The sequence below is a fragment of the Nicotiana tomentosiformis genome, chromosome 2, assembly GCF_000390325.3.
Source record: "Nicotiana tomentosiformis chromosome 2, ASM39032v3, whole genome shotgun sequence".
NCBI lineage: Eukaryota > Viridiplantae > Streptophyta > Magnoliopsida > Solanales > Solanaceae > Nicotiana > Nicotiana tomentosiformis.
In genome coordinates, this window is record NC_090813.1 from 123,618,834 (window position 1) to 123,638,414 (window position 19,581).

General features: G+C 36.5%; 2 protein-coding genes and 1 long non-coding RNA gene across 4 annotated transcripts; 1 reads left to right on the forward strand and 2 right to left on the reverse strand.

Moving 5' to 3' along the window:
• Positions 1-2,636: 2,636 nt before the first annotated feature.
• LOC104094325 (uncharacterized) lies at positions 2,637-3,681 on the reverse strand. The gene is made up of 2 exons (XM_009600243.4): positions 3,195-3,681; positions 2,637-3,080 (listed from the first exon to the last, which is right to left on the reverse strand). The coding sequence occupies exons 1-2, from the start codon at positions 3,414-3,416 to the stop codon at positions 2,769-2,771; spliced, it is 534 nt and encodes a 177-aa protein (XP_009598538.1). The 5' UTR covers positions 3,417-3,681; the 3' UTR covers positions 2,637-2,768.
• A 1,901-nt stretch (positions 3,682-5,582) lies between these two features.
• On the forward strand, positions 5,583-9,422 carry LOC104094326 (uncharacterized). Of its 2 annotated transcripts, XM_009600244.4 has the most exons (4): positions 5,583-5,734; positions 5,819-6,373; positions 7,020-7,287; positions 7,894-8,207. In XM_009600244.4, exons 2-4 carry the CDS (start codon positions 5,828-5,830, stop codon positions 7,956-7,958), a joined length of 879 nt encoding a protein of 292 aa, XP_009598539.1. In that variant the 5' UTR covers positions 5,583-5,734; positions 5,819-5,827; the 3' UTR covers positions 7,959-8,207. The 2 variants fall into 2 exon arrangements, with proteins under 2 accessions (XP_009598539.1, XP_009598540.1); XM_009600245.4 differs by lacking the exon at positions 7,894-8,207 and adding an exon at positions 8,823-9,422 and having other exon boundaries at positions 5,604-6,373.
• Positions 9,423-10,431: 1,009 nt separating this feature from the next.
• Positions 10,432-19,292, reverse strand: LOC138906674 (uncharacterized). The gene is made up of 3 exons (XR_011414204.1): positions 11,968-19,292; positions 11,575-11,645; positions 10,432-10,700 (listed from the first exon to the last, which is right to left on the reverse strand). It is a non-coding gene; the product is annotated as an uncharacterized lncRNA (long non-coding RNA).
• Positions 19,293-19,581: the final 289 nt, after the last annotated feature.

Sequence of the window (19,581 nt, forward strand, 5' to 3'; positions counted from 1 at the left end):
TTTTCTGTAAAAATGCCATAACTAAACCTGTTGAGTTCATCCATGTGGCCGGGGAAAGCAATGACATCACTACAAATATCCAGTATGTCAAGTGGCATCCTCCAAGGAGAGGCCACTATAAACTCAACACAGACGGGACAACCCTTCAAAATAGCCTTATAAGGGGGAGTAAGAGGAGTAATCTGAAACAATAAATGGGGATTGGGTGTTGGGATTCATGGGAAAAATAAATTATACCAATACTCTTCACTCTGAACTAACAGCTCTAATGCAGGGACTAAAAATGGCAGTATCGAACAACTTCACGCCCTTGGAGGTCAACAGAAATTCAACAGAGCTAATACACAATATCAATAAAGGCAATCTGATTTATGAGGCTATTGTATGTGAATGCAGGTCACTCCTAACAACACTGAGGCATCCACGAGTAAACCATAGCTACAGGGAAACCAACAGGGTGGCGGATAAGCTGGCCAAAGAAGCAAGAACAAATTTTTTGGTAGTTCCTCCGGTGTTTGCCAATGAAGCAATATGGGAAGACATCCTAGGAATTATTTTGGAAAGAAAAACAAGGGGCTGTAATATTTATAATGTAGTAATTCGATCTTTTTGTGGAGACTGAGACATCCCTGAATGTTGCTGTTGTAACAAACAACCAAGCAGATTTTATTAAAGCTAATACTCTATTTAATAAGCAACAATTGAGTAATTTTATTTCTCCAAAAGAAATAAAAGTGATTTTAATAGATTAATTCCATAAGTTACGCAGGGACAACTCAACAGATTTTATGGCCAACATATTAAAAGACCCTTAAATTTCTTTTATAAAATCCATATAATAATGAGATACAAAGCAAACTCCTAGGACTTTGGCCTAGTGGTAACTGTACAATGCATGATGTGTGTATTAGGTGCACTTCACAGTTTGAAAATAAAAATATGGCATTAATTAAGTGGAAAAAGATAGAGAGGGCACGACGATAATCTATCGACTTTCGAACCTTGCGCCCCATTGCATTTGAGGATTTTTCTTATAAAGATGAACAAAAAATAATTGCTTTTTAATGGATGTATCAATAAACTATGGTGAAAAGAAATAGCCAATTCAGTGAAACTGAGTTAAAATTTAAAAGTGAAATCATTAGAAACATAAAAAAACATGAGTGTACATAGAGGAGAAAAAAATTAAATTTGATAACATTCATGATCATATAATTAAATAAGAGAGAAATTTATCGTTATTTATCACTCAACTATATAACTTTACTTAACACTTTTAACATATTTTATTAATAATAATTACATAAAATATATATGATAAGTTGTACTTATAATTGGGCCCTTAATATTTTGGGGCCTTAGGCAATGACTTCATTTGCGTTACTCTCAGGTCGCCCCTGAAGTTAGGTGAATTATCTCAAAGAATCAATTAGCAACTGTTAGCCACAATTTTCTTGAGGGTTGAATGAACGACGAAATTCATGATTCTTAAGTCAAAAGGAAGAAGAAAAGAAGACGAGAGATTAAAAGATGACCACGAGGTCAACGTCTTTCACCTCAGAAAATAAGCTTGACGTGGCATGCATGGGTTGGCCACTATCTCAAAATGACATTAATTCATTCAACTTTGCATTCTTGTTGCAGGAGAGATGGCACTTTTCAGTGACATGATGCCCGTCGTTTCTGTTTGCATAAATATACTTCATTATTCGCTTCACAAAGGTCAGGATTTCTGGTCATTTCCATACACTACAAATAGTAAATTTTCTTATGGATTTTCTTATGATTTACATTTATTGATCATGACACATACTCTTGTTGCTTACAATCTTCGTTTACTCTGTACATGCATTTGAGTAATGCTAAGGCGATTTTCGAATTTAAAATACTAGTGAATTAAAGAATGAGCTAGCTGTGTGATCTTATCAAACATAGTTCAAGCAGAAAGCAATGCGTTCTGTTGAACAGTTAAATCCATCTATTATAATGAATACCACTAGTCCTACTTCGTGAACAGGGATAAGCATTAGCAATCTTCAAGGTGTCCGAATTGGACAGAAATCTTTTGGCCCAACTTCAAAGATTTTGAGCCTAACATTTCAATTTGCAACCAGGTTATTTCTTAACAAACACCAGGTAGTTATTATAGAGGGCTGCTATTTAAAATTTAGCCAATATATCTTGAATTTCAGTTTTTCAGTTCAATTTTCAGGATATTGTGTCCGGAAGTTAAAATTTTTAGTTCAAATTTTCAGGACAAAATAAGTACTGACTAATCTCTAAATAGCAGCCCTAGAAACGACTATTTGTGTACTTTTCCCCAAATTTATGGAGTAGTAAATATGTAGTTTGCAGGCCAGAATGACTTCCATTTATCAATACATAGAAGTTCCCAGCAAAATGGTTTTCATCAAGTCATGTTTTTTCTTTTATAACCTCAAAATATATGCTTGATAATATTTGAGCTAGATTTTTGCACAATGTCTTGCATGCAAATGCTATTACAATGATGACACAACATATCATATAGGAACAGTTTGTATATTTCAATATACATCCGCTTTCATAAAAGGAGGAGACATATGCATGCATCTTCTTTTTATTTTGTTTCCTTTTTATAAATCATAACATGGACAAGACAAGAATCAAAACGTAGGATATACACAAAAGAACTATAGGCGGACATTTTGGTATCAGAAAATCATTGATTCTCGGGTTAATGAAATGAAAAGCTCCCATAAATTAGGATGATATATCAACTCATTTGTTTATACGTGCTCAGTAAAAGCACAAGAGAATGCTTTAGGAAGTTGGGGGAAATTTGGAGCAGATTGAACCCTCCTATGAACCAAATGAGTCTCCATAATATCAATTTCCCACAAAGTAGATTTCTTCCTATGGGGAACATCATGGGTCACAAGATTTCTCCATGGGGGTATTCCTCCAAAGGGTCTCAGGAAATGGCCATATCGCGTCTTTAGGCGAATTTGATATAACGATCCATCTTGTTCAACCTCCCATTCTGTTGCGGAACTCAACTTTTTGGGCAGAGTCTGAATGACCTTTCTTGATCTAGTGACCTGTTGAAACATAATATAATTAAGTAATTAAAAATTATATATGGTCTTTATCACACTTTAGGCTTTCAGATGAAATGATATAGTAGCCAACTTAAAATTTTGAATCTTGAATACCTTAGGAAGAAATGGAACATTTGAAGCAGTCAAGTACTTGCCATAACAACTTTTAAGGCGTAGGTAATGTTGGTTATCAACAAATTCCACAGACCAAAGTGCATTTACTGATGAGCCATCACGACTTTGGCGTACAGATTTCTCATCTTTGCTTGCTATTAGGTATTTGCCATTGTGAGTTTTGAGACGAATGATTTTTGCCTTCTCCAACAAGTGCTCCATCTAATTACAAGGTTGAAAAGAAGGTTCAATTCTCTCAAGCCAAAAGGACAATTCTTGAAAAGAGTTTAGGCCAAAAAAAAAACTCTTTTTTACGATCTATGATGATGGCAAATGGTGATGTTCAAAAAGCCCTTGTATAGGCATGCATGTAAGAATTGATCTAAGAATGGATGTGCATATAAATTAAGAAGGGTCTTTTGAAGTAAAGGAAATGAGGGTCTTTTGAAGTAAAGGAAATGAAAGAATCAAAAATCTTTAAGTACCACTTCAAATGAAATTGCAAAATACCTTTTGGTTGTTGTGATATGCTTACTCTTTTGTTTCATGCCCGTCTTTATTGTATGGCCCAGATACATTGGAGGAGAAGATTTCGGAAGTGGGCTATGTATAACTTTTAAGGTTGGTTCAATACGTGTGGGGGGAGAATTTCAATATTCTAAGCCGTATATTTTAATTTAGGATTTAAATTATATACATCTCATACACCAACAAAGTTCATTGGTGTAGTATTCGATCAACACTGGACGGTAACCCATCGGTAAAAATTTAGTCGCACTTGATATTTATACTAAATTATATTAATTTACTATTAACTATAAATACTTTAGTGATACGAATGTATGTGAATACAAATATTATGTATTCATTAAATTGATGTAAATACCGCCTATTCGTAAGTTTTCCTCAATCGACGTTATGTTTAACAAATAGCCGAGGTCAGGGATCTCTCTATGATACTAGTAGTATTAACATGGGCATAACGTTATTGTTAATTCTCAGTTTGAATGCAGCTGGTTGACTGTAAATAAGGTAAGAAAACAAAAAAGTTAAGCTACGCAATGCTACCAGTCGAGAATCTAACTAGATAACAAGTAAATGTCGAAATGCTCTAATTCTTCCAGTATTAAAAATTAATTAAGATGCAGACACAGTATAAAATATTCAAATTGTTTTTTCATGTTGTAGTTTATTCTTTGATTAATCATTTGACAGTTTAATAATGCCCTAAATCAACCATTGCAGCTACTCACGTAAACTTAGATTCCAAAGCATTTGTGCTGTGAAATTTGGCACTTGTCTGAAGAATATATCATCTGGTCTGACTTAATTATATGCCGACACCAACGTGATCCCCCCCCCCCCCCCCCCCCTTTTTTTTTTTTTTTGAAACGCAAAAATCTATTAGGGATTAACAAAGGAAAAAAGTGCTTAAAAGAACAATACATTGGCCCTAGGTTTGTGGGTGAGTTAGAGCCTTTTCTGGACACTGGATTTCCACGGAAGTAGATCAACTTAGTTCCAGGATTGAGCTTTATAATTTTTTAAAAGTGTTGATTTTTAATTCATCTATCACATAAGAGCGTGCACGAAATATTTGATTTTGTGGTCAATCTGGGACCAACGAAGGACAGAAGGCATAACCATTTGTAAGACAACAACCTTTGCTTTCATGTCAAAAGATATCTTGGGGATTGCTATATTATATACTTCAATATATTTTTAATAAATGGATTTAGACTTAAAACACTATGGTTTAATTCTTTTACACTATGCTCAAGTTACTTAGAAGCAACTACATGCATTTGTATATAATAACGATCCATAATTCGAAAAAGAAAGTACTCCATATATTACCCCACTTAAAAATTATAGTGATAATGTAATTGTGCTTTTTAGTTTAGTGAATATGATTCTAATCAATTTGAAAATTTTGATGTATCATAAATCAAATGGAGCCCAAATTACGGGATGCGACTTTGATGTAAGATGAAAAGATATACTCCGTCCGTCTCATATTAACAGTCGTGATTACTAAAAATAATTGTCTCAAATTATTTGTCATTTTAGAAGTTCAAGACAAAATTGGTTGTTTTTTTTCCTTTTTTACCCTTAGTAATAATTGTTCTTGAAGATAAAATAACACATAAATAGAATAAATATTCAATAAAAAGAGATTATATCTTAAGACATAAATAATGATAGAATGGTTTAATTTCTTTCTTAATTAATATTTCTTAAGGGACGTGTAAAAAAAAAAAATAACACACATAATATAAAACATAGGAAGTAAGTACTATTACAAAAAGGAAAAAGTTAATGCTAAAGTCATAGATTTCATTTCACAGAGTCAACATATTAATTACCTACCCTCGTATCTGCCCGTTACGCAATTAACATCTTCCGTGCATTAATAACATTTGTTTCACACCTTACCCTTCCTTAACATCTATACTTTCTTCCTCAATTTGCTGATCTTGTCACATCTCAGGAAACTGATTTATCCACCTGGATCCTCCTCTTCACTAAATACTCAACAGGTGGAAATCTAGATCAAAAAGATAATTTCTTTTTTGGATATCTGATTCTTAAAAACTTTCCCCATTTTTGTTTATCCATTGCAGAATTCTGAGATGGAATATTTCCAGAAAGCCAAATCCGTCAGGTTAAGGAGCCACCACGAGAAATTCTTATTAGCTGATCCTGATCAAGAAACCGTATACCAAGATCGCACTGGATCTTCAAGGAGTGCAAAATGGACTGTTGAATTTCCTGAAGGATTCGACAATGTTGTCCGATTGAAGAGTTGTTATGGCAAATACTTAACAGCCTCAGATGAACAATTTCTCTTTGGTGTAACGGGTCAAAAAGTTGTACAAAGTTTGCCTAATAAATTGGATTCATCAGTTGAGTGGGAACCAATGAAAGAAGAAGGTTCCCTTGTAAAGCTGAAAACTAGATATGGGAATTATTTAAGGGCAAATAGTGGATTACCACCTTGGAGAAATTCAGTTACACATGATATACCTCATAGGCATCAAGATTGGATCTTATGGGAAGTTGATACTGTTGAGTTATTGCCAGCTGAATCGCCTGAAAGCATTTCGAGATCAGAATCAGTGGGTGATGATTTGAGCTCATCTTTTCATCTTACCACTGCTAAATTTTCCAGGACTAAGGTTTGTCTTTTTATATTGGCTCTGTTTATTGTACATTTTTATGCCAAATGAAATCTTCCTTGGGTAATAGATTTAGGATTCGTTTGGTTCGTGGACAAAATTATGCTCGGATTAATAATCCCTGAATTATATAGTACTTGTGTCTTGTGATTTATTTGGTTCATTATATTAAATATGAGGTATTCCGTGTATAATCTGAAACTGGTATTTGGTTTTAAACTGGATGAATGTTGATAAACTTTTGTTTTCAATTTTTACCTTGACCTTCTTAAGAAAAGGGTTTTGGTGGAAGGGCAACGATTTACTTGTTTTATCCAGGTGTGACTAATCCTTGGTTTGTTATCCCACATTGGTTGTGCCATAAAATTATATCAGCATTCCAACATAGTTAGTAGTATTACATATACCAAAAAAGTATATAAAATAATTCCGAATTTCATTATTTCCATAATCTCAGTAACCAAACGAGCCGTTGGATTTAACTTATAGACACTGCAACAGGTTACTTACCATCTTTTGTAGGTTATCGATCTACGCTTGATTTTAGAAAGTTATCTGTGATTGACTTTTAAGTGTTTCATAATGAAAAGATTATTCACACTGGGATGTATAAACCTAAACTCATGGATTTCTATTAAACATGCAGTCCACAGTGAAGTCTGAAGGTCGGTTAATCTATTATCATGTGGCGGATGAAAATGGAAATGCGAATGATTCAGTGGAAGGGCCTTCTTTTCAGTTCAAAGGTCATGGATTGGAGGAACTGACTCAAAAGTTGGAGGAAGAAACAGGTCTGGAGAATATTATTGTTTGTTCGCGGAACAAATTTAATGGAAATTTATATCCTCTTCGTTTAGCATTACCTCCAAACAATGCAACTATGCATGTTGTTGTAATACCTGCATCGTCTAAAGGTCAGCATACTTGATCCTCTTTTGAATAATGTACTCTTCCTTTTCTTTTCATTAACCAGCTGGATAAACTTCTGCAAGTTGCATGAGACACATTGTTTTTAACAGCAATGTGATTCTACAATGATAGTTGTGTTGTAAATTTGTTACTTGGTCTTTTCGTGTATGATAACAAGTCTATGAAAACACTAGTCTTTTCATCTAAAAGTGAAATTACTAAGTTCATATCGTTCATGTATCTTTGAGTATTGCCAGATTATATGTTTTCATGCCTAAGGCACTAACACTCTGTGATAAGGGACAGTCATTAGGCCTTTAATCTATTTGAATAAAAAGTGTGCAATAGTTAGGATGGAGAGTACAGAATGCTATAAATTGAGGAATGAAAGATTAAAACAAAGATCTTTAGAGTTGGTTGCTTTTTTGTCTAAAGGTTTGGCTTTTGTTTGATCAAGAACATTAGTCCTCAAATTAATCCTGTTCAACTGTGCAATATTCTAATTCAGCATTGCTTTGACCTCTGTTTGTTGGTGTTTTCTAAAGTTGTATTTTGATCCTGCATCTTGTTTCATGACTTGTTGACGACAATGGCATTTTGCTGGTGGACAGTGGCAAAAGAACTGATGGCAGATGTTCCCACTTCCAAATGGTCGGTGGTTAAGACTCTATCGTGAAACGTTATGCTTGCCAACTAGAAAGTAAATTCAAAATCATTTCCAGGATTGTGCCTAGCATTTCTTTCTTCTTTTGGCTGTATTTAGGTTTTAGCAATGGTGATGCAACCAAGAGATAGTATGTTTGCCGCTTCCAATTGAGAGCGTTATTTATTTGTTGAGAGTTGACAAATGCAACTCTCCTTGCTTGTATATTTTGGTTACTCATCTTTTGGAGTCGAGTTAAAATATCCAGTCTTTTCACTTGCAGTAATTGTCTTTATTACTTTCTGTTCCTTCTTTTTGAACCTGTAACTTCTAAGAGAACTGAGATATAAAAAGCCAATGCAGAGTCATATAACATTTTACAACAAGATATCCTTGAACTCCAATAACTGTAATTGATTCTATATGGTTCAACTGAACATATGACTGGAAATAAATTTGAAGTTGAAAAGCCGCTGAACTAGGTGAAGTTTACGGAATTGCACATATTTTAAATGTCAAATCAAATTCTATTGTTGACATGTAAATTATATTGATGGATAAGTAAGTAAATAGAAAACAGCTATAACCGAATAAGTGGTGTGTCAGAGCGACTAAAATCATGGATTCAACTTCATCACTGTAATGTTGCTATAGATGAGTAACTTCAACATGGTCTAGTCTTTGACCGTGGAGGCAGGCACTAGTTATTTTTCAAAATCTGCAAGGGTGTGGAGTTAGTCCTGATGAGTACTATTTGACCATTGCACTTGCAGCCTGTGTTCATTTTGGGGCTCTTGATCAAGGGAAGTTGATTTGTGATTATATTATGGCGACTAATTGATTGGACTCAGATGTGATTATTGGCATTGTACTTGCTGATATGTGATGTTTATGCAGAGTGTTGGTGTTTTCACTCGGCTATTAGAAAGATCCCACCTCAGTATGGGGCGGGTTGTTGAGTGGCTACGTAGTGTTGCTCTTGCAGAGCTTGCTGTTAAAGAGAGCTTGTTGGTAGAAGATGGCAATGTAGCTGTAGAAGATTTTGCTTCTCTTAAGTTTTCCTATGTATATATTTGGCCGCATGACAAGGCGAAGATGCACGTAGATTCAGAAGGATGATTGATGAGAGAGGGAAAGAAGACACCCTTGTTGCAGCTCAATTTGTGATTGATGAGGTGATTGCATATATAGATGACCCGTATGGAGCTATCCACCTTTCGGAGATTGATCTTTAATTAGGGAAGAAGATATACTTAAGATAGTTTTCAGGACAGATTTTAGGAGTTTTTTGTGATGTCCTTTTGACAACTATGTTGCTCGAATGTTTCAAAAACGTTGCCTCACTCGTGTTAGATTCTCCACAAATATCCGTGGGATTTATCTTAGAGCTAGCTGACATACACATTCTGCTCAATTTGTTGTCTCTTGACACTGAGTTCGTCAACCTAAAATAGTAAAGAATGAGGTTTTGCTTGTGTATCACAGCGCAAGTTACAAGTGTGTGACTGCATTATGTTTGGAATTTGTCGTGATTTTCTCAACTCATTTGGATTTATTCTTTTACTTGAAGGAAAAGTAGAATATTAACCATAATTGTTTTACAGAAAAATATAGATCTTTTTTATATTTGACAGATCGCTTTCTTGGAAGAAAAAGTTGTGACCTCTATAAATTAAAGATCTCTCCTTTATACACAAAAACACAATAGCTTCTACAATGTAGTCCTTAAGAGATTTTTGTTTAGGAAAAAATGTATTTTCTCGATAATTTTTTTTCTTTCTTTTATATTAGTGATTGATGTAGGTCATCGATTGCCCAAATCATATTAAAGTAAGTTATGTCTTTTTTAGTATAATTCTTGTCACAAAGGTTTACTTTGTTAGCTTGCACATGACGCCTTGTTATTTTTTACCCCAATAAGTGGTATCATAGCTAATAGTTCAAAGCAAGGTTGAAGACAGGTTCAAGGCGGATTCAGATCAAGCAACCTAATTTTGATGATACTAAAGATTTTTTATCCCAAAAAAAACTCAGAATTCTATATGTGGAGATAAATGTCCAGCCATAAAACATGAATCTTGTTGTTGCATATACAAAAATAAAAATTATTTTTAAGCCATGCTTATGGGCTCCACTTTTAAGTTTGTTCATGATTTTTAACGCAGAGCTCCAATACTTTTAACTCATGCTCACTTTTAATGCACGGACTCAACTTTTAACCCTCTTCACTTTTAACTCATACTTACTTGTATTTAACTCTGCTCACTTTCAACGCAGGGCTCCAATATTTTAACTCGTGCTGACCTTTAACTCACGAGGCTCTAATCTTTAACCCATACCAATTTTGTCACGACCCAAAATCCACTATAGGTCGTGATGGCGTCCAACGTCGCCGTTAGGCAAGCTAACAGTGAACTACCAACTTAATTATTTATTTTATTATTTTTAAAATCATGAATCTTATTAGATATAAAAATAAATGCATTAAAAATCGTAAATACATACATTTGGATAAAATATAAAGTAAAAATGTGTCAATGTAAAGCAAACCATAAACAAATTCTAGAACATCCCAAAACCCGGTATCACAGTGCATGAGTGTCTACTATGGAGTGTAATAATAATACATCAACTGTCTGGAAAATGAAATAGACATGATAAAATAAATAAATAAGATGGAGACTCTGAGGGCTGCGGTACGTAGCCTAGGAAGCAACTCACCATAAAGTCCCCTCAACAGTTGCGCCTACGCGCCAGGATGGCCACCAAATGAACCTGTCAGATCCTTCACGTTCAGTTCAGAAGTGTCGCGTGAGTACATAAATCAACACGTACCCAGTAAGTATCTAGCCTAACCCTGGAGAAGTAGTGACGAGGGGTTGACATCGACACTTACTGTGATCCAATAAATAAAATACAAGAATTATATGTAGACATGAAATACAACAATATCAATAGAATAAGAAACAGTAATTAACATGAGCCTTTAACGAAATATCAATTTAAAATTTTCATATAGTACATGCAATCTCAACAAATAAGAATCGTCAAATAATTTATCTAATCTCCTGTCACAAGGGGATATCATATAATTTCCAAGTTCAATCAAGAGGGAAAATCTCGTGGGTATTCGGACTCCTAGCGATTTTACGCACGAATTATGCCGAGGTCATTCGGTCCGATCCATATAGTCGTGTACATACACTGTCGAGGTCGTACGGCCCGATCCATGGATGCATCTCATATATATACATATACTGCCGAGGCGTTCGGCCCGATCCCCAGGAAGAGAAGAAACTTATCGAATTACGGGCTACTTGTTTGCAATACATGAACATGAGCATAAAGTAAACATGAATTTTACCAACTATCAAATATCTCGCAAAACAACTTAAGGTGGTGAAGCTCGGTCTAACATAATCCCAAATCAATTTTTATTATAAATTCAAGCAATTAAACTAACAAATTGAGTTTAAACAATACAAATATTGCATGATAAAGTCCTAAGTCTACTCAGACATAAACATGCTTTTAGCTACGTACGGACTCTCGTCACCTCGTGCGTACGTAACACTCATAGCTAGTAGCACATAATAATTTAATACCTACGTGGTAGTTTCCCCCTCACAAGGTTAGACAGGAGACTTACCTCACTTCGAAGTCCCATAACCAGCTCCAACGCCTCTTTAAAACCTCAAGCCGATGCCCATCAATCCGAAACTAGTCAAAAACAACGTGCAAACCAATAAAAATATACTCCAATACTCATAATTAATCAATTTATAATAATTTTAAACTCCACTCAAAAAGTCAACAAAGTCAACCCTGGGCCCACGTGTCTGGATTCTGAAATATTTTAAAGATAAATGTTACCCATAGCACCACGAACTCAAATATATAATTTATTCCTAATTTCATGGTCAAAATCCAAAAATACCATTTCTAGGTTTTCTTCCAAAAATTCTTCAATTTCTATCAAATTTTATGCTAAAATCTATATATAATCTATGTATTTAACTCGAAACAAGTAGGAATTACTTACCTTATGATATATGGAGAGATTGGTCTTCATGAATCACCCCAAATCGCCCGACATGTGCTCCAAGAACTTAAAAGTGAAGAATGAACTCAAAAATGCAAAATTAGATGTTAAATACACCTTCCAAGCCTCCTTCTTTGCGATCGCGGTCATTAGACATGCGATCGCGGTTAACAAATTTTCCAGCATCGTTTTCTTCATAACGATCGTGGAAAAAATCTCGCGATCGCGATGTACAAATTTTATTTTCTTCTTTATAGAGACACTTCGGTATAAAGGTCATAAAATTTTGTAGAAAATTCCAAATAACAAACGGTTTAATTTTTGAAAAACTAGATTTAAAGTGCTACAACTTTTTTTTTTGGAATTATTGCCAAATTCCTTATAAATTACCAGCTATAAGCTTTCGAAGTCAAACCACTGACAACAGAAATTCTTTGTTGAAATTTGGGAGGGACACCATGTTATACCATTGTTGGACTAAGTTGCACACACTTCATGCCCACAATGTGTTTGCTAAAATGTTTGAATGAGTACTTTGTGCACCGGTGAAGTCTGAGTAACCGAGTGTAGTTGTATGTGATATCGAGCTACGTGTGGGGTGTTTGGGGATGATTTTACATAATTCGGAGCTTGGTTTTATTGTGCACATGCCGCCCACACCATGTAGCTTGTATTATGTATGTCGTAATACTTTGAGGAATTAGCTAATGTAGTGTAGTAGTTGTAGAGGTTAATGATCATGTATCACTTGCTTGAATCAAGGCTAAATCACTTGGTCATTATCGACCATGTGATTTGTGTGGCATAGTTCGTGAGCTATAATTGTGTAGCATGGGGAAGTCTTGAGTACCCATTGCCTTGTGGTGCAACACTTATGCATTTTAAAAACCACGATTGTGAGTATAGTACATTGAGCCTTTGGTTTTAAGTGTGGAGTCATTTTTGACTCTCACGATAACCTTAGGCAAATTTCTTGATTCATTCTCACATTCACGCTTATTTGTGTGTAGGTTGCTATGGCTCGTGATGGTGCAAATAATGGCAAGGGAGTGGGGAAGTCCTCAACCACTGCTCCCGCGCCTAAAAAGCACAAGCAAGGGGAAGGATCCTCTAGGCAAGCAAAAGGGAAACAAGTTGCCAACGGATCACAACAGACCTCATTGCAACTAAGGCGTCATTTGAAACTAGTTAGCGATGCTGCCATTGCATGGCATAGGGACTTCGTGCCATATGGGAGTTACATCTCCGTGATGGGCATTAATGTGAAAGCTTTAGAAAAGAACTTCCCGAACGTGCTTGGCCGGTTGCGAGAACTGAACATGGAAAAATTCCTAGAATGCCCCCGTCATGCAAATTTGAGCATGGTGCGAGAACTGTATGCTAATTGGAATGCGGACATGTTCAGGTCATATGTCCGTGGAAAGGATGTGCCACTAGATAGGCGGTCCTTATATGAATTTTTTGGGGGTTGAGAACTCTAACCCGCGGAGGCTACAAATATTTGTCAAAAGCCCAAGTTACACAGCGATACGTCACACTCTTTGTAGCTTCGATTCGAATGCCAAGTGGACTAGAACTAATGGAGATACCCATCTTGAGATGATCCGCTTTGATTTCAAAAAGACCACCAAAGTGTGGAAAATTTTTGTACAGGCCCGCCTCATGCCAGTTGAACACAACAGTGAATGCACTCAAGCTTGAGTGTGTGTGATATTCTTTTTGATGACTAGGCGACCCATTAATATGGGTGAGATCATGCTGGGAGAGATGGCCCACACATGATTTGGGCGGCAGATCAAGCGATTCTTCTTTGGCAACTTGCTCACGCAGTATATGCTTTCCCGGTAGGTGCCTGAATACCTCGGGTATGACGAGGTTATGGAGGCTCCTAAGGGGTTGATGGACATCACATCTTTGTTGGAGACTATGTCTAAGCTTACCCAAGCATCACAGAATGAAAGAGACGAGAACTTCAAATGATATCTCTATAACTCCTTAAATGTGATCATGAGCAGGATGGGTGTATCAGCCGAGGAGTGTATGCATTTACGCAATGATTTGTCTAGTTCTTTCAAAGAGATGTTGGGGATTGCACCTGCCAGTCCCGTTCACCCGTCAGAGGATGAGAACACTTACAAAGGATCCGACACTGAGGATGAGATTGGTGATGAACTCACGGGGCCCATGGCTTTGGTGCCCCTGGGACCTGATGATGTTGATGAGACCGGAGATGCGGTTGGCGAGCATGCTGAGGAGGAGGACTCTGACTAGCAGAGAGTTTTCTTTTCACCCTACTTTGCTTTACATTTTTACATGCATCGGGGACTATGCATATGCTAAGTGTGGGGTGGGAGAACTACTTCTTGTGATGTACATTGTATAAATTGCATAAATTTGTTTCTTTTTAGTAGTTTTTACTTAGTCTAGTTTTAGAGAGAAAAGAAAAAAAAAATTAGAAAAAGCTCAAACTTTTCCCGTCGATGGATCTTTTGGATAATTTTCTTGAGGTATTAAAGTCCGATTAAAAAAACACCAAAAAGATTTTTTTTTTTTTTTTTTTTAGGATAGTTACGTAGGATCCCTTGGTTTTTCTTTGGGCGCCGGTTCTTTTCAAAGGGTGTAGCTCGAACCGGGTACTTTATTTTTTTTAGGATTAGGTTAGGAAGAAACTGAGTTGCTCTGAGGTACCTATTGACGTGTTTGGTGCCGCCACATTAGGCTATGGCATGCGCTCTGTCTTCCCGTATATTTGATTTGAATTGTGAAGCCTGAGTAAAATAAATAGCCTGCTCTGTGACCCATTTCTCTCAGTTATTTGACTTGTATGCCACATAGTGCAATATTGCTTAAATTTTCTCAATTATATGTGCTTGCTTGACTTGAGAGTTGAACATAACCGTCTTGATTGAGTCATGTGCAATGTGTGTGAGAGGAATTGTGATCTTCTGTGCTATCCTGTGTAGTCTAGAACTTGCCTCGTGTGTTAATCGAAGTGAAATCATTAAGTTGTGCTAGTCTAGGAGATGACGTGGGCAGTTCTTGCTTGATCATAGATGTGCTTGTCACTTAAAAATAAAATTTTCCATTGCTAGCCCCTTTGAGCCTATAGACCTTTTCCTTGGCACCCACATTACAAGCAGTACCCTTTTTGTTCTTAATTTGAGATGGTTAAACATTTACCTCCTAAGGCACTTAGTCGCTAAAAGAAGTAAGGTGAGAGATTGGGGAGTAGCTTTCGAGTGGAACCATGGAAGTGCCCTTAAGGTGCACTAAAGTTGTGAAAAAAGGTCACTAGCCGATGAACCTTAATGTATGGAGTATGTGTAGAAAAAAAAAGAGAAAAAAAATTGCAAGAAAAAGAAAATGATAGTTCAAATAATGTAGAAAAACACACACCTCCTAATCTTTACTAATTCGTGCTAGTGGGAGTATAGAGAAGCTTAATTGGAAAAGAAAAGAGAGGCTATATTGTATATGGATTGTGGCAAGTGAAGTGGTTGAGAAGAATATGTACTCGATTTGTGAATGTAGTGTATTAAAGTGCTTAGGAGAGTTAGTCATTATTCCTAAATGTATCTTACCCGTCCCTCAGCCTACATTACAACCTTAAAATCCTAATTGATCCTAGATTTGACTAGCTTAGATTAGTAGAGATGTATACTACGGGCAAGCTTATAGTACGACCACGGGATGCACATGAATTCTTTGTGAGAGTGAGCAAATTTTGTTCAATTGTGTGATGTCCTTAAATTATATTCAATTGTACACTTGAATGTGTGGACTACGTTATATTCACTCTTTTGTTTGTTGGTGAGGGCACATGATCTCATGAAGAATTGGTAATGTTATAAACTTCTCATGTTGGGTGAGTGCACGAGTTGAGGGTGCTTAGTGGCAATGAGTCGACTCTTGAGGTAGGGTGGTTACGGATAGGTTGTTTCAATTGATTGAATTGAAATATTTATACTTGGGCATGTTTATAACTGGAAGAATGTGAATTTGGTATGTTCATGCTTGATTGCCGGTATCGATCATAGTCAAGGGTAGAATGTATGGTTAAAACGTGAAGTGCTCCTCTCTAGTTGAGATGTGTACGTTGTTGGGTTGTAGTTGATAGTCCCATTGCTCGAGGACGAGCAAGAGTTTAAGTGTGGGGTGTTGATATTTAGCTTAAAGTATATATATATTTATATGTATATCGCCTCATATTTTACTCGTGTTTTGTGAATTTTGGATGTGAAATGTATTGATTTATGCTTATTTGTAGTATTTTTATATGTATGAATCATTCGGGGGCGATAGGGGGGAAAGGTGCGAGATTAGAGTCAAAAAGAAGCAAACACATGAAAAATTGGCCATTGAGCGGCACCGACAGCGTGGGGCGCTACCTATGGCGCCATTTCTAGAATGTTTAATTTGCCAACGCCAGGGCTAGCGCCCCACGCTGCCTTGGGCGCTGGTTACGGGAATTTCTCCAACTTTGTCCGGGACAAGGTTATTTCAGCCCAAGACCTACCCAACGCGTATAAAAGCAAGACTAAGCCTATTTTTAGAGGGGAGACGCCACTTTGAAGAAAATATACACACGAGGAACATCTGGGAGCGAGGATATCTCAGTTTTTTTCATCTTTTCTTAGTATTATCAATTATTCAACACTTGTGAATTTGTTTTGATACTATCATGAGTGGCTAAAACCCATAGTTCTAGGGTTGTGAATTAGCCATAAATATTGTCATTTAAAGTTGACTTAACCTTGATTACAATTCACCAATATATGGTTATTTCTTCAATTATGTGATTAATTGCTTAATTGTCTAGCCAACAGTTAGGTTCTATTTACTAACTATGCTATGCTTGGGAAAGCCATGTTTATATTAGAGAAGAATTGAAGAGAGAATGATCTTAACTCTGAGGGGGGCGTATTTGTGGTTAGGATAGGAATATACCTAGTCACCGTGCTTAATTACATATCGTAATCTTAATGCGTTCTTAATAGATTGATTCCATAGGAATATAGGCGTTAATCTATTTTGAATAGGCAAGTAGTACTTTGGTAGAAGGATACGAGAGCAATTGTTCGATTAATTAGCAACCATGAGTGAATTGTATGAAAGAGAGAGTTAACTAGAGCACAATAGGATTGGTGAATCTATCACAACCCTGGAATATTTGTCTCTACTAAATACACAACAACCATTTTGTTGCTTGATAAATTAGTTACTTATTAGAATTATTGTGTAGTGTAATCACACTTTTGAACTCGGAAATATTTGACTAAATAATAATCTTAGTGAAACTAGTGGGTAGTTAACACTCTCTGAGTAATAATCTTAGTGAAACTAGTGGGAGTTAACGTCCTTTTTGGAATGCATTAAGGCTCGTTGGTGTTATGGTCTTCTTTGATTTGTATTTGGGGCAGGTGTTGTGAAATGTTTCCTAAGAAGTGGTTGTTAGATGACGGCGTGTAGCGGTTTCAAAGTCGAATTGGTGTTTCTAATGTTGATGGCTCAAGAAAGATGATCTTCGAGGAGGCTTGAGATTGGTAGTAATTTATTAGTTCGGGTGCTATAGACATGGATTATGATTTGAGGCAGTATTTGGGAAGCAAAGGATGAGGAAGAACATGGTGGGAGGTGTCTTGCGGAGGTTGAATTGTTAGAGGTTGAGTAGTTTGCTTTGAAAGATGGTTAACTCAGAGTGGGAATATTAGCGTATCGTATGGATTTCGTGGTAGGATTGCCACATGCTTCCAGAAAGCTTGGCGCGATTATGGCCATAGTGAACAAGGGACTAAGTCTATGTATTTTGTTTGAGATGATGGCTTTGTTCTTCGGAAGTTTGAATATGACGGAAAGAGTTCTCTTGGGATGTAATATGATTTCTAGTTTTGGATGCATCGCTGGACCTTCATTTGATGTTGACGGTAATGAGTGGGCGCCTTCGACTGGTGGGGAAGTGTGGTCTTAGAAGGAATAACTGATTTCGTGATGGCTGTAATCAAGGCAATGTCGTTGGAAGATGTCGATATGGGGCTACACGGGTGGGCTATCTCATGTGAGGTGTTAGGAGTTGCGTAATTTCTAATAAAGGTCCTCTAATGAACTTTATTTCCTATCCAACATGAAGTATATACAACGATGTGAGCTGGGATCACTTGAAGAAGATGGTGTAGCGGTCAGGAGGTCGAGTGTGTGTGTTTGGAGATGATACTTCGAATTATGTTATGTAAAGTTTAACAAGGGATTGCGAGGAATTTTGCGGAGTGACGATGCGAACCAAGGGGAGAAAACATCAAGGGTATTTCGGGCAAGGAATTTGATGTATGTGTGCTACATTTCACCTTATTGATTCGTGTGCAGATATTGGGATGACTTAGAGTTTATGCTTTTTGTGGATGTGATGTACAAGGAAAAGAATTCATCCGATTGTTTCTTTGCAAGTGTTCATTTGCTAGCAGAGCACCAGTGGTTGGTTATATAATCGGGACCAAGTCAGAGTGGGTGATTCCCAACAATGGTTCTAGTGGATTCAAGAATTAAAGTGCGGTGTCTAAGGATTTTGGGTTCGTTAAGAGGCTGAGGACTGGATTTTACAACAGAGCGTGAAGAATACTTGGGGAATTTCTATGTTATCATCGGGTCTACGGTGCAGTGTTAGAGAAACAGCTTCAGATTCACAGCAGGTCTTCCAGAACAGGTGTATCAGTTGTAATACTATTGAGTGCACGAGGAGGATATGGGGTGGCTTATGGGTATTGAGACAATATGGTCTCGTGATTTAGGTAACTCGGGATGAGTGTTGTGTGAGGTCCGTTATGTGTTTGAATAGGACTATTATTCCAAAGGCAAGTCAAGAGTAAATGGAAAGAAGTAGAGTCAGTTAGTAATGGTTTGAATCAGCATCATTGTGGAAATGATCGGTTCCTTCGGTGTGTTAAGCTATGCAGATGATTCATGGTTGTACGTACGGGCTTGACAACCACCATAATTTGATTGATTTGGAGGTACTTGATTTTGATGGTTTTGTTATGTGTAAATGGATCTCGAAAGAGTTATGGCAGTTTAGACTATGAATTGAGGTTTACATTTTCTGCGGTATGGGAATTCGGTTGTGTAATACCCCGGAAAATTTCGAAGTATTTAAGCGCTATTAAGAAAGTTAATGTGCACTAATTATATTATTTTGTGTGCAGACGAGGACTATTAATATGATGGATATCAATTGGATATGATAATAAGTGTACGAGGCATATTATAAGTGGTGTGGGGTCTAAGGAGAGCCCTAAGTCTAAGTCAAGTTGAAAATTGTATGATAGATTAAAAGTTCCAAATGAGTACGCACAAGACCAAACTTTGGACGAGCATATATATATATATATATATATATATATATATATATATATATATATATATATATATATAAAAGGAGTTATGTGATGTATGGCCTAAAATGAAAGATCTTCGAGTCTAGTTTCTAACTCTTCAAACCGTTCGTCATTTGGACACTCCTACAAGAAGTTATGACCAAATTACCAAGAATCATTATGCGGACCGCAAGAGTGGTTTGCGGACCGCAAAATGGTTGCAGACCTGACCAGTGTAGCCCAGTTTTGG